The sequence below is a fragment of the Asterias amurensis genome, chromosome 2 (genome assembly GCF_032118995.1).
Source record: "Asterias amurensis chromosome 2, ASM3211899v1".
Lineage (NCBI taxonomy): Eukaryota > Metazoa > Echinodermata > Asteroidea > Forcipulatida > Asteriidae > Asterias > Asterias amurensis.
The window spans coordinates 5,271,401-5,286,903 of NC_092649.1; the positions used below are offsets into that span (position 1 = coordinate 5,271,401).

Below are 15,503 nucleotides of genomic sequence, written 5' to 3' on the forward strand. Positions count from 1 at the left end.
CAGCACAGACAGTGTATTATATGATTGTGAAAGTTTAGAGTTCAAGTTAAAACAGGTCGTTCGTATGTTTGTGTATCGCTCTCGTCACGCGTCGTACACAGTCCACACACCCGCATTTCTGGTACAGTGCTAAAGGCTAGTAGCTAGTCTAATGAACAAAGTCGAAGTACCGGCTGCAACAGCGCCACCACTCGTCCGGAGTCGTTAAACCTCCAACCCAAGTCGTCCTCCATCATCTGCCGAAATGGCAGAGTTATTGTTGGACCCAAATATTCGTCTTTGGGTCGTGTTACCCATAGTTTTTATCACATTCTTTGTTGGAATCATCAGACATTATGTTAGTTTATTGCTTACTTCACAGAAAAAAGTAACTCTTCAACAAGTATCAGACGGGTAAGTATTTAATTTCATGTTTTAGGTTTTTCATTTTTTGATATTTTAGGTTTTCATCAGTTTTCACGGGACGAGTCGTCCATTTCTAACCTTACATTACAATAATACTATGGCCCTATGGCCTACGTGAAGGTTCTGCGACAAAGTCGCCACATTTATAATCTCGCTTAGTCATCAGTGCGGAAAACTCTGTAAAAAATGTCGCCACCATTTTGTCACCCATTTTTTGACAAAAAGGGATATCTCATTTGGGACCTCATTAATTAAATCGAATCAATGAAAAAAGTGATTGATTCAGAAAAGAGAATACGGAAACTTTTCTGAAATTTTCTTTTTTTTCTTCTCAATCAAACGATTTTATTTATTTAGGATTTTTAGCCATCAGTTATTTTAAAACCGGTCCCAAAGCCTTAGGGGTTAGGGGCCTAGGTCAAGGCCCCATGACAACCATTTATTTTACATTTTCCCCATTAACATTAGGGTTTATATCGCGATTCAGAACCGCAATGCATTGTGGGAAGGCATATGGGGCAGTTTGCTATGCGATGTAAGATGTCATGTACGACTCGCGCACGCTTGCCTATATATCTTTGTGTGGGTTCAACAGCGCCCTCTCTTGATATTTTGCTATTGGCGATAAACCTTAAAGGCAGTGGACACTATAGTTGCGATAACGTAACCCTAATTACATGATTGTTTCGAGCGGAAAAGGTTGATCTGGTCCAACACGTACAATTTTGACAGCTAGTCACCAGATTTGCCCCATTTTTACCACTTTCAAAAATCATGACACAAATTCTGAGGGTACGAACTTAATCCGCAATGTCTAATGCAGCCTGCCATAATACTCAAAACAAAACACCATTGAGGAAATATTTCGAAGAAAAATGGACAAAAACTTACCAGAACCGGAGCGAAATTCACAGGTTCAAACGTCGAACCTGCGTGGGGCGGAGCTTCGGCTCTACGTGTGTGACGTGTAGTTTGTGGCAATGCGTAGGGTGCATTGTGTAGCCCGGCAACTGTGCACACATGTATGTGCGGTCATCAGGGCCCGTATTAAAATAGGACAATGTACTGTACATGATTTTGAGTACAGTACTGTACACCAAGTACATGTACATGTACATGTACATGTACATGTACATGTACATGTACTGAACTACACGTCACACACGTAGAGCCGAAGCTCCGCCCCACGCAGGTTCGACATTTGAACCTGTGAATTTCGCTCCGGTTCTGGTAAGTTTTTGTCAATTTTCTTTTGAAATATTCCTCAATGGTGTTTTGTTTTGAGTATTATGGCAGGCTGCATTAGACATTGCGGATTAAGTTCGTACCCTCAGAATTTGTGTCATGATTTTTGAAAGTGGTAAAAATGGGGCAAATTTGGTGACTAGCTGTCAAAATTGTACGTGTTGGACCAGATCAACTGTTTCCGCTCGAAACAATCTCGTAACCCTCCGGCCTGGCGGCCGTCGGGAGGAGGGTTACGTTATCGCAACTATGGACACTATTGGTATTTACTCAAAATAATTATTAGCATAAAACCTTTCCTGGTGACAAGTAATGGGGAGAGGTTGATGGTATAAAACATTGTGAGAAACGGCTCCCTCTGTCTGAAGTGCCAGTAGTTTTCGAGAAAGAACTAATTTTCCACGAATTTGATTTCAAGACCTCAGATTTAGAACTTGAGGTCTCGAAATCAAGCATCTGAAAGCACACAACTTCGTGTGACAAGGGTGTTTTCTTCTTTCATTATTATCTCGCAAATTTGATGACCGATTGATCTCAAATTTTCACAGGTTAGTTATTTTATGCATATGTTGAGATACACCAACTGTGAAGGCTAGTCTTTGACAATTACCAATAGTGTCCACTGCCTTTAATATAGAGAGTGGCATTGCATCCTCAGTCAGGTGTAGGCCTGGGCGAATAATTCGAATATCCGGTTAATGGCGAATAGGTTTTCCTATCCGTAACCGCGAATGCCTTTTTTTTCTTAACCGGATATCCGCATAGGGCGCGAATAGCTATTTATAAACCGGATAGTTCTGTAATTACAACCAAGTAACCGGATATTCTTTAATATCCGAATATCCGCGGACGTCGGGCGACAACTGACATGAATGTTTTGTCTGAATCCTAATGAAACTTCTATTAAGACAGCATAAAACAGCATAAATTAAGTATTTAACTATGCTCACCTCCGTGAAGAGTCAAAACAATGACATTTCTGACGTAATTTGTTCAAAGATTACAAAAGTTTTCCTTCACGTAGAGTCATCCACGATCAAAAGAAAAAGCAAATCGCCATCTTTAAATTAGATCCGGTCATTTTTATGAATGAACCGAGTGACACTGTCTAAAACTAATATCAATCCGCCCAGAAGATCTCATTCACGAACGAACAGCGCCCTCTAGCGACAAAAAAATTTTTTTTCTAAATATTTTTTTATTTTTATTTTTTTTATAGCGCCCTCTAGCGGCGAAAAAAACTATTCGAATATCCGGTTAATTTCGGATAGTTGGCCAGCGGTATCCGAATAACAAAATTTCACTATTCGCCCAGCACTAGTCAGGTGTAAACAAAAAATAAAAAAACATTTTAAGAAAATGGTGGGGTGGTGTGGAAACTTTTCTGACATTATAAATGGCCTAATATATAATAATAAAAAAGTGTCGTCCTATAATATAGTGCGCATATTAAAAAGGTGCTTTAATAACATACATTAATATTTCCTGCAAGGTATGTCAGTATGTGGGACTACGTTTGAACTATGAGATCTACTCACCTTGTATTAATTAAGTATTTTTTTTTATTCAAAAATAAATAAAAGACGAGCAAATGAAAGTCAGGTTGGTTGGTTGTGGCAGGACTCTCTGATATAAGATTCTGTCCCCTCAAAGATCCCCCCCCCACACAACGGCCTGACTGATTCGACTGAGTTGCTGAAAGACACTGTTGTTATAAAAGGGGGCTTAGCCCTTTTTTTCATCCAACATTGACCCACAATGCCTTTGGCCATTCAGCAAAATTAGCCCCGCGGATTGGCAATAGGATATTGTGTGAGACAGAATCCTATTATTGCCTAAATTTATTGATTAAATATCTAGATTCGCTTTGTTTAAAAAGAACTTAGTTCACAGCATTCTTATTTTAAAATGTGCTTCTTTTCTTCCAGACAAGCTTTGCTAAAGAGCAGACTTCTTAGAGAAAATGGCAAGTTTATTCCCCGACAGGTAATCAAACATAAATTTATTTTACAAAAAATACAAAAATTATCACAACTACTACAAAAACAGTTGTGACTACCTGTTTGGCGAACCACTATTCACGACAAAATACATGGTATGTAATTAACTAACGAATCACAATCGGACCTTATCAGTGACACAATCCTTTAATCTTTTCAGAGTGAATTTTAATATTGTGCTTGCGGTAAACATTATGCCGCAATGCATCTTGGGAAGTAAAAATTAGTAGCGACTAGTGTCAAAGTTGCGACTAGAGTAGTAAATTTCACTAGTCGCCCCGGCCTAGTTATCAGCTTTAATAATTTTTATTTTGTAACTTTTTTCTTGCATTGTGTAGTCTTTCAACATGAGGAAACAGTTCTTCAATAATGATGACTCTGGATTCTTCAAAACGCAGAAAAGGGAGGGAGTGGTTCAGAACCCAATGGCTGGTAAGTTTGATCATGGTGGACCATGGAGAAAGAAACCATGGTTGGACCATGGAGTACACAAATAGTGAGCCAGGCACATTGTGCTTGATGTCCAGCTGTGTTAAATCTCGCCCAAAACATTCCATTCGACCCTCCAGAAAACACACTCTTCAATTTCATCAAATTTGTCACGCAAGCAAAATCTATGGCAGCAGTTTTTTTTTTTTCGGCCACCATCAAGAACTTGAATGCCTTACCCTGTAGTGGGATTTTCAGCAACTCATTAGATATCTTCAAAGACGTTCTCACTAAGCACTTCAAAAATTAAGCCATTCCATCCACCATGTCCACACAATGTGCATAACGTAGTTTTTTAGAAATAGGTCATTTCTCACTAAAATAGTAAAAGACTTCAAGCTAGAAGTCTTTTATTCCTATCTGAAAGCTCACAAATCCGCCCAACAAGGGTGTTTTTTCTTTCATCATTTTCTTGCAACTTCGATGACCAGTTGAGCCCAAACTTCCCACATGCTGGTTATTTTATGGTTATGATGGGATACACAAGTGAGGACACTGGTCTTTGACAATTACCAAACGTGTACAGTGCATTTAACAATGAGCATTCTGAGATGCATGTGCATAAAGCACACTATATATATCAGGTTTGCTCAGTGGTTTCTTTCCCTGCCTTTCATCTATGTGGACTCCTGTTCGAGTCCCACCAGGTGACGGAGCCTTGTGTGGATCGGGTTTTCAGTCCCTACCTAATTGCATGGGTATTCACCCATTTGGGGTTTTCTTCCCACATCTAAACCTGAGCATTTTTTCTCGTTTCCGATCCATCCTGTTATTGGGGCTAAATTTGCTGTTGGGTCAAGTGTAATCAAATAATCAAATCAACAAATACAAGTTCTGAATTCAGTGTATCATTATTATTATTATTATGTAATAACTTTTATGTAACATCTATATTGTTTAGATCCGTCCATGCTGACTGATATGCTGAAGGGTAATTTAACCAACATTCTGCCCATGATCGTCATCGGTGGCTGGATCAACTGGACCTTCTCAGGCTTCGTTATCAGTAAGTCAACTGACCTAAGACTTTGTTGCTACTGTGCTAGGGAAGGAAGAAAACAAATCTGTAGGTTAGAAGAGACTGGTCCCTTGTAGCTCTTTTTCGAAATATCACCAAGAATCGGATATGGTTGTGTCCAAGCAGGGGCAATAATCTGCAATTGAGAAACGTTTCATGCAGACAAATTTCTGAGATTGAAGAGTTTGCGAATCCCAATCTCTAAAACCACATTTCTTTAAATGGTAATATTTCTCAAAATGTTATATCAACAGCTGCAGTGCTTCCTGTTTTTGGAGAAATTAACAAAGGCTTTAAACTTTAGAGACACTGGACACCTTCGGTAATTGTCGAAGACAAGTATTCTCACTTGGTGTTTCCAAGCAAATGCACAAAAAAACAAATCTGTGAAAATATTAAAAGAAAACTCACCCTTGTTTCACAAGTTTGTGTGCTTTCAAATGCCCAAAAAGCCTAAAGTCTTTTAATATTTGACTGAGAAATTATCTCTTTCTCTACGTTACTTCAGGGGGAGCCGTTTCTCACAATATTTTATACTAACAACAGCTCTCCATTGCTCGTCACCAACTAAGTTTTTAAGCTAACGATTATTTTGAGTAAATACTGGTAGTGTTCAAGCTCCTTTAAATCGATATTTTGTTCTTGTGTCTGATTACAGCTAAGGTTCCTTTCCCTTTAACACTACGCTTTAAGCCCATGCTTCAACGAGGTGTGGAACTGGCTTCACTGGACGCATCTTGGGTCAGTTCAGCCAGCTGGTACTTCCTGAACGTATTCGGTCTACGTAGCGTCTACTCGTTAATCTTAGGAGAAAATAATGGTGAGGACGAAAGGGCTTCTCAAAAAGCATCCCTGTACCTTGCTTTTAAATTACTTTACTTTGCTTGTCTTTATGTTAACTAGTTTGCCCTGCCTTACACTGTCTCTAAATGACGTCTAGAATACACAATTAATAAAATATAACCACTTACCACTCGACCACTCGGTCTCACCACTTGACCACTGTGACAATTGGTTCATAAAGATCACCGCACACCAAACTTCTTCACATTCCACATACACTGTCCACACTACTCATGGTGAACCCGATTCGTCTCACATTCTGGCCATGCCATATGGAATGAACTCCCTCCTGATCTCTAACATGTCACAACTTATACCACCTTCAAAACTCAACTGAAAACCTATTTGTGTGGTTAAAATGTCATTTATTTAACTCGTTGCTTCTGCATTTCACCTGCGCTAGGAGTGTCTTTTAGAGAGACTTGGCGCATTATAAATTTTGTATTACTTTTATTATTCATGAGGACTCTCGCCGACTCTGACTGACATCTCCTCCCATACTTTTGACCAGGGCCCAATTTCATGGAGCTGCTGAGGCAGAAAATAACGCTTAACAATTTCCTGCTTAGCACAAATGAGCAGCATACCAGTCACAAATTGTACTTGTGACATGGTACTTTGGCTAGTAATCTTATTCTTCTAAGCATAATGTTGTTGTGCTTAACTACTTTTTGTGCTATAAGCAACTCTATGAAATTGGCGCCCTGGCCTTCTGTTTGTCATTGTTAACCATGTTTGACTCTTGATTATTGCAGCGGCTGACCAGGCTCGCTTGATGCAGCAACAGATGAGTCAACCGATGGGTGCAAATCCCGACCCCATGAAAGCATTCAAGGTCAGTGAACTTAGTTAAAAAAAAATTTTAAAGGTGATAAGCCTGATGATTCGTGCCTAGCAGAGTCTTTCTTTTTAGCCTCCGAGAAAGAAGCGACTAGGTTTGAAACGTCAGGCCATTAATATAAGTACTTTTTGCATTTATACTATAGATACTTTTGGTTGGTGAGCAGTTTGCAGATGCTAATTCTATATGTATCATTGAAACACAAATTGTAAACATGACGTCAAGCTCAGAATTGTATTCTGATGCCCCAAAATACAATTACCTCTATTTTATTATTCGGTATTAAGCAAACATTTTAAAACCAGAAATGGCCAGCTCATAATTGTGTTCCATATACCCAAAAGTGTCTGAATTTAAAAATAACTTTATCATCTAACTGTTATAATTAATTGACAAATTAAGGAAACGTCTTGGAACTTGACTTGTTCTGAGAGTCCTCAGATCACACATGAGAACAGCCAGGGCTCCCCGAAAAAGCAAGTCTTCCCTAGTGCTTAGGTTTCCTTTTTCTCATAAAAATAATTGTTTCAAAGTTCCAATTGGTTCCGAGCTAAGGCACGGTAAACAAAATTGTAATACCGTCTGTAAAGTAGTTAAAGACACTGGACACTATTGGTAATTGTGTCAGACCAGTCTTCTCACTTGGTGTATCTCAACATATGCATAAAATAACAAACTTGTGAAAATTTAAGCTCAGTCGATCGTCAAAGTTGCGAGATAATAATGAAAGAAAAAACAACCTTCCTTATCACAAGAAGTTGTGTGCTTTCAGATGCTTGATTTCGATTCCTCAAATTCTAAATCCGAGGTCTTAAAATCAAATTCGTGGAAAATTACTTTTTTACTTGAAAACTACGTTACTTCAGAGGGAGTCATTTCTCACAACGTTTTATACTACCAACAGTTCCCCATTACTCGTTACCTAGTAAGGTTTTATGCTAATCATTATTTTGAGTGATAACCAATTGTGTCCACTGCCTTTAACCTGTTCATTTTTCTCTGTCTCTTTTACAGGCGGAGTGGGAAGCCCTTGAAATCTGTGGTCATAAGTGGGCTTTGGAGAATGTGGAAGAGGAACTGGTTGACAGAAACAGCTTTATGACCAACAGAACTTAACAGTGTTCAATATCAACTAACCGTTAAAGGAGCATTACAGAATTGGTTTTGCTTACACAACATTTGCTGGCAGTGTAAGCACTTGATGTAATCCACCACATACATAAACTGACAAACCAGGGGTGGATTTCACAAAGAATTAAGACTAGTCTTATCTCGAGTTAGGATATCTCCTAGGACTAGTCCTAAGTTAGGACTAGGTCTAACTCTTTGTGAAATCTAGTTCTGGAAAAGTTGGAGATCGATCGGCCATCTGGGTCACAAGAAATAAGTGAAAAACCAATTGCACATTTTGCATGACATCGATGCAAACAAAAAAAACGAATAAAACGCTCACTGAGCGATAAACTCCAAATGCGAAATTAGATTATTTATTTCTCACCAAATATGACGTTTCAGGCAGAATAATTTCAAGGGATGTTTTCTATTATCACCATTCATAATTAGACCGTGTAAGTTTTATGTGAATCTGTAATCTTCATGATTTTGTTTCTTACAAATTCTGTAGCGTTCCTTTAGCTGACACATTCGACATAGAGCATTAATAAACTGGCAGCACACACACACAGGCTTGTATAACGCCTGCAACCGAGGACCTCCTATTGTCCCTCGTTTGTTATAGCTCTTATTGGTTTTGTACATGTTTCCCAACTGTGGACCTTTCCCGAACCGTGGACCCTACTGTCCTCTTTTGTTATAGGTCCCCGGTTTGAATGTGTATAACTACTCACATGGACACAGGGTTGTGGGGACTTGCTGTTGTTGTTCTATTAGTCCCTCGTGTGAACTCCGTTTAACAGCAAAATTTCTTTGTGGGGCCCTTTGTTTCATTGTGTCCAAGTTCCCACAGTAATGTGTATACCAGAACTGAAACACAAAGGGAAATAGATAGATATACATGTATTGAAGTCGGTGTGTATTTGTTTAATGTAGTTATTTTAGGGGGAGGGTTGTGAAAATTGCTGTATATAAACTGGTTCTAATTATTTACCTGTGGTGCATGCAGGGCAAAGCAAGACCATACAAGCCATGGTAGAGCCATTGATTGACAGTTCCTTTGGTGGGCGGGGCCTAATGGACCAGTCTATATTATGCATTAAGTAATTTTTATTACGGTGTTCAAAATTTGTGAATTGATCATAATTATTTGAAGAGCAAGAGTAATGTCAAATTCAATTTAGTGATGTACCATCCTCATTTCCCAACTGATAGAGTCCTTATGTGTGGGGGGGAAAAGCCATTGCTTAAAGCTCGGTTCATACTTCCTGCGAATGCGAATTTGACGTGAATATGACGTCACAACCCTCCTTTCGCACTGATATTCGCAAGTGAGTTGAGCAGAGTTGAGCTGCTGCGAATTATTCGTTGCGAATTTGTGACGTCAACATTCGTATCACATTCGCATTCGCAGGAAGTATGAACCAGACTTAAGACACTCTTCAGTGCAAAATTTGTCAACGTCCAAAGAAAGCATCTGATGACATTCTAAAAAAAAATGGGTCTGTACATGGATGTTTTGGTTCACTTTGATGATATTCAATTAAAACAGACTTGACTTTAAATCTTTGTCTGGCAAATAATCCTCATTGGAATGTAAAGTTCCATTAGTTGTTGAAATTCACTGATGTCATGTTTAAATTTTCACTCTGAAAAGTCAAAAATGGACCAAAACATTCCCGCACCCAAAACGTACAGACTAATTTTTCTTAAAAAGATGTCTTCGGATGTTGACAATTTGCACCGGAAATTTAGAGTTTAGTGTGAGGTAAGAGGTTGTAATTTTGTACTCTATCTTTTGGAATCACAAAATTGAATGTGACACTTTTCTCCCTCTTTAATAGATTTTAAAAAGAAATTACCAAGTGTTTTGCATTGCAATGATTTGTTTTGATCAGAAATTATTATTAAATTTAATTTATACCAGACTCAAGAATAATGTATGTTTACATTTTTTTGGCAATTTTGTTTTACCACTATTTGCAGTCTTTGCTGTTTATGTTTACTTTTTATCAGCCATCACTAGAGCGACTATACATAATTGTTACAACTAAGTTTTCAATCATGAAAAGGAGGAAGACTAAACAGAAGATGGAGAGACTTTTTAACATAAGGACATTGCTTGGCAACAGACAGCTCAGGGGGGAAATTGAGAACTGGTTAAGAGGCTTTCCTCCTGCTACGGAGTGAATAATTAGGTAAGAAAGAACTTATAAACTAGAGCAGAGGGCTAGGGGTACTGTGGGGGTGGGCAGGCTGTTCCGAGTCCTCCTTCAAACCACCCATAATCTTCTTACAACAAAATAACATTCAAGTTAAAGTGATTTTGTGGGTGGGCTTTGACGTTTTTTTTTTAGTGGTAGCCTTGAAATGTTTTGAAGTTCCCCTACAATAATATGACAATATTAATCATTAATCTTCTTTACCAGTGGTGACTAAAAGCATAGTAGGCCAAATAAGAAAAGGGTTTTATTCGTTTTCAAATACAAAGCAAGATTCAGAAGAAAACAAATTTCCGTATCCTGACACCACTTGTTCACTCATTTTTTACAGAGAGGAATGTCTCATTTTTAGAGTAAATTAGATACTTTATTATTCATAACGGAAGAAAAATGGTGGATGTAATGAATATGAAAAGTTTTCAAAGATTCTGCCCCAGCTCAATTAAAACATCAATAAAGTTATGATCATTTTCTGAAAGCACCCCCTCTGTAGACGGCAAAGTGCCAACTCACATGTGACATTTCACGCCATGCGTGCTGCATGCTGTGATGTGCTACTTTACTACAACTCTCGCTAGCTGCGAATGGTCTGCGAATGATACGTGCTTGATCGTGTAAAAAATAAAAAGGTAAATAATTGTGGCAGTATTTGTTCATCATAGTTATCATTTTATAGCCTTAGTTTAGTTTCTAGAACTTGTAGAAGTAGGCCTATATTATACTGAATAGCATTAGCAAGTAAGTATAGTTCAGAGTTAGAACAGCCCATTATTATTATTGACATGAAAAATTTAAATTTATTATAATAATTATTAATTAATTATTAATTAATGATTAATTTAAAATTTAATACCCACCAATTAACATTATAACACACCTCTTGCTTGTTCTGTATTCTGTTTGGCTGAAACACGGTCACGTCATGCACGTGGGGTGAACTAATAATAATTAGTAATATCATGGAGGTATAGTTTAGCTAGTGATCGCGTGCGCCTGTATTGCGGGAATAGTGCTCGGGGCGCCGGGCACTAGTCTTTGAAAAAAGTGCCTGGTGACAGCGCCCTCTCTTGACAATCATATTGGATTGCGATCTGTTTGGTCATGGGTCATTCCAGATCAAATCACCCAAAGGGTTAAACACTACCCTCTTCAAATTTGCTCAAATATTATGGATTATGGGGTAATCTGGTTCAACAAGCTCAAATTTCAAATTTCAGCTCCATCCGATATAAAGGCGATAAAATGGTTTTCGCGCTACGGCATGCTCTTTCTCGTTGATTTCGGTCAAAATGCGCCTGACCATAAATTGGTAAACATTGGGTCAAATTGGTTGAAATTGGTGTCTTTGGTCTTGGAAAGGAAATTGCATGAGCTTTCCAAATCTGCCAACTTTTCTTGTAGGAACATGGATAAGTTTGATAACCTTTCGACCTCTACTTTGACCTTGAATTTGACCTTGAGGATCACGTGATCTGGCGATGAACTTTGGTGAAAATTTACGGTCCTCTTATGTTTTCTCCACAATATCAGATATGATATTTTTGGCTTGCTTTCAAGCTCAACTCAAAGTTGCCCCACTTGCCTATTCCTATACAAATGAATACTGTACATACCTGTTCATCTTATGGTTAACGGTTTTTAGTTTATGGTCGTTTGAATATCGGAGGTCAGGCGCATTTTGACTGAAATCAACAAGAAAGAGCATGCCGTAGCGCGAAAACCGTTTATCGGATGGAGCTGAAATTTGAAATTTGAGCTTGTTGAGCCCTGATTACCCCCATTTGAGCAAATTTGAAGAGGGAAGGGGGTTAAAATTGTGCTTTTAGGGGGTGATTTGACACGGAAAGACCCGTCTATGACATCACATGATTATTCATGGAGAAATTTGGCCATTGTTTATTAACAGGTTACAAAGGTTTAAAAGCAGTAAGTCTGGGTGATCTGTATTTTGACCAGATAGAATGGATTGAAAACTTTAAAGTTATTTCCTCATTTATTACAACATGGAGGTCCCTGTCGGTCTCTGTTTCTGTTCAAAACGTCCTCCATGGTCCTACCAAGGCTACATGTAGTGTTGATGATACACTAAACACTTGCCCTAAAACTTTTCTCTTTTCAGGTTTTTTTCTTGAAGTGTTTGGTGGATCAAAGGCAACAATGTTTCATCGCATTAGGAACTGTGGTTGTACCTTGCTGAGATCCTGCTTCAGTAAAGGCAGAAATGGCAAGCTGCATCAATCATCCTTGCAGGACTCATCCTTTCAGTGTTCACTCAGAGCAGTTTCAAGCTTTTATCTTCCGACTTGGCAAATTCAAAAACCTTTGAATCTGTCAGAACTTCTGCCATCTTGGAATAGAACTCTACTTTGTAAATGCAGCACAGTTGCTGGTCATTTAGAGACGGACAGTATTGAAAATACAGACGATGATAAACGTACTGCAGTTAACGACCAGAAAAATGGGGAGTCGGCACAAATGCAGGCGGCTAGATTAGATCTTGAAATGATGAGAAACGCCGGCCGCCTCGTCCCAGAAAAAATAAGCGATGCGGATTTGGAATACTACAGTTCAATGTCATCGAGAAATAGCCGTAAACGTTTTGCAGTGTTCCTCGCACGGAAGGAACAGATCCGTCTGAGGGAGAAAGAGAAACGGCGGAGACTGAGGGAGGAGAGAGAGCTGGAGTTTCCAACTCAGGAGCCAGATTTAAGCGAACCTATGTTGAATCGGATTTTGGTTCGGCTCCAACCAAACAACATGCTCCAATTTGAGAACTGGCGTCTCGCGGCAGGGATGAAGTTCGGCCCAAAGATTGCTTATGACTTCAGCTACGATGAGCATATGAAACGACCGGAGATCATAAGTCTGGTGAAGCAGATGATGCATTCGATCGGCGCAAACAAGCTCGCTAAGGATCCGTTCGACATCCACTGGGTCGGTCTGAAAGATGACAGCATGTCTATGCGGGAGATGCGGAGGATGTTTGGCAGTGAACATTTCCAGAACCTTATGGTCACCACAACTGAACGTGAAGTCCAAGATGTCTTCCCAGTTGAAGATATCGTGTATCTCACGTCTGACTCTCCAAATATCTTGCGAGCGTACGACCCGAACAAAGTGTATGTACTCGGTGGTTTAGTCGATAGTCACAAAGTCCTCAAAGGTGTTTCCTTTGCTAAGGTGAAACGTCTCAACCTCAATCATGCTCGTTTGCCTCTTGACCTCTTCCTTAAGTGGGGTACTGGAGGCAAGAACCTTACCCTGGATCAAATGATTCAAATCCTAATTGAGCTGAACACCTCTGGAGACTGGACCAAAGCTCTGAGTTATGTCCCAACTCGCAAACATGAAGGACTTAAATCGGAACAGCCAAAATATTTCACCAAAACCACTCATCAGAATGCAGACAGTAAAATGCCCAAAGACAGATCACATCAGCCATCGGCAAAGTATTCTTTCAGTCGTGCTAAGCATTCGCGCAATTGGCCAACACTTGATGAACCACCCTTTCAGAGGTCAAAGAAGGTCATTAAAAATCCCTCAAGGCAAAGGGAGAACCAAGTCGCTCCAAATGCTGAAGAGAAAAACTAAAGTTTAAGAGAGTGTCAGTGAAGCAGCTAGACCCTGTTTACATGATCTTGGACCCAAGGTTTTTTTGGGTCAGGATTTGGTAAAATGGTGTCCACATTGCACTAAGCATTATCAACCGCCATATTTGATGATAAACAATGCAGTGTATATAGTGTATATACAGTGTATATTGTGGTTTACATTGATATCTAAAAATTTTGAATTCAATTCGAGACCTCAGCTGAGGTCTCAAATTGAAGCATCTGAATGCACACAACTTGTGTGACAAGGGCGTTTTTTCTTGCAAAGCGCTAGGATGTGTCGGAACAAAAATCAAAGTTGGCCCGAAGTAAAAATCAATCTACCAACCAAGTCGGTCTTTAGCAATTTCTTGAACAATTCAAGTGAGTTTGTTTTTCTGCTGCTATCAGGAAGTGAATTCCACGGAGCAGGGCCCTCATTGCAGAAGGCTCAGTCTCCTGCTTTAACCCTCCTACTGATACACCATTCAAAACCATTCAAAATTCACTAATGTTTACAACCCCATCGTTTTTGTACACACATGGCAGTACCATTTGAGCAGGGTTGATGATAAGCTGTACTACCACTTAAAACCATTAGTTAAAACGGAAAAAAGATGTTGGCACCTACATGTTGTAATATTTAAGAGTTTTCTTGGTTATTTTTTGCCTGTCAGTAAATAACGAATGTTTATTGCTAATGCAACAATATTAAAGTGCTACTGGGCAGGAAAAGTGTTTATGTACTGTAACCAGCAAGGTGGATATGGGTTAAAATTAACTGTATCTACACTGTAGACTTCTGTACATTGTTTGTAATACATGTATTTATTTCTTTTCTTTTTTCATTCAATGTTCACGACGACATCAATGAGTTTAGGTCTGTTACTCTGTGAACCAGGGCCCAATGTCATGAAGCTGCTTAATGGCTGGTTTTGTGCTTACTGCGCTTGTTTTCATTTCATAGCGCTGCTAATAGTGTAAACAGTAAGCACACGAAAAAGCATGCTTAGATTGCTAACCTTCCATTTTTTTTACTAAGGGAATAAAAGGGTAGCGACGAGTTCTGGGCGAGGGCCTTTATCGCACAGCAACGACCCTGCAAGGTTTTAAATGTATGTTAATGAATGACAACAATTTAAAACCATAGTGAATGCGCAAGCTGGCTGCTTGTTTTTTTATAGCTTAACTGAAACACTAACAAGTGTAATACGCTTTCTGCTTTAGTTCGCACAAGATTATGCTTACCATCCATTAAGCAGTGCTGTGAAATTGGCCCAAGTTGCTTAGCTATCTAAAATACAATAAAATGCTTCAATTGTGTGACCGGCCTGTGATAAATTTAAGATGTTCTTTTTGTCCCCTTAAATGCTAGTATTTTGTAATTTTGCAAAAACTAAATAAATAAATAAATTTTAGTTCAAAGGATAATATTATTAGTCAGGTGTTTGGTTTACAGTTCTTATTTGTCTTTTTTGTTCGTTTGAGTTTAGAATAGTTCAGCCTTGGAGGAAGGAAAATACTGGTCTGCTCTGCAAACCCACATAAAAAGAAGCAATATATGTTTTTTGTCACATTATTTGAAAAAAATTACACTACATGTACCGATTCCAATATTTTACAAGATAGAATTACCCGTTGCAAAACTGCTTTGCAACCAGAAAAGGACCTATGGTAAAATGCTCAAAAAAGGCTCAAAAAAAGGTTTTAAATTGCTCTGACGTTTTTACTCTTTAG

The 15,503-nt window shown here is 38.8% G+C and overlaps 2 protein-coding genes across 2 annotated transcripts; both read left to right on the plus strand.

Annotated features, from left to right (window-relative positions):
- Positions 1-223: 223 nt before the first annotated feature.
- On the plus strand, positions 224-9,882 carry LOC139954105 (ER membrane protein complex subunit 3-like). The gene is made up of 7 exons (XM_071953764.1): positions 224-393; positions 3,579-3,636; positions 3,989-4,082; positions 5,041-5,145; positions 5,816-5,977; positions 6,756-6,835; positions 7,856-9,882. The coding sequence occupies exons 1-7, from the start codon at positions 245-247 to the stop codon at positions 7,955-7,957; spliced, it is 750 nt and encodes a 249-aa protein (XP_071809865.1). The 5' UTR covers positions 224-244; the 3' UTR covers positions 7,958-9,882.
- Positions 9,883-10,712: 830 nt separating this feature from the next.
- Positions 10,713-15,186, plus strand: LOC139954509 (tRNA methyltransferase 10 homolog C-like). The gene is made up of 2 exons (XM_071954336.1): positions 10,713-10,805; positions 12,296-15,186. The coding sequence occupies exon 2, from the start codon at positions 12,334-12,336 to the stop codon at positions 13,765-13,767; it is 1,434 nt and encodes a 477-aa protein (XP_071810437.1). The 5' UTR covers positions 10,713-10,805; positions 12,296-12,333; the 3' UTR covers positions 13,768-15,186.
- Positions 15,187-15,503: the final 317 nt, after the last annotated feature.

Coding starts and splice junctions, on each gene's coding strand:
- LOC139954509 (XM_071954336.1), top strand. CDS start 12,334: ATGTTTCATCGCATTAGGAACTGTGGTTGTACCTTGCTGAGATCCTGC.
- LOC139954105 (XM_071953764.1), top strand. CDS start 245: ATGGCAGAGTTATTGTTGGACCCAAATATTCGTCTTTGGGTCGTGTTA. Junction 5,146..5,815: donor CTTCTCAGGCTTCGTTATCA/GTAAGTCAACTG, acceptor GTCTGATTACAG/CTAAGGTTCCTTTCCCTTTA. Junction 5,978..6,755: donor AATCTTAGGAGAAAATAATG/GTGAGGACGAAA, acceptor TGATTATTGCAG/CGGCTGACCAGGCTCGCTTG.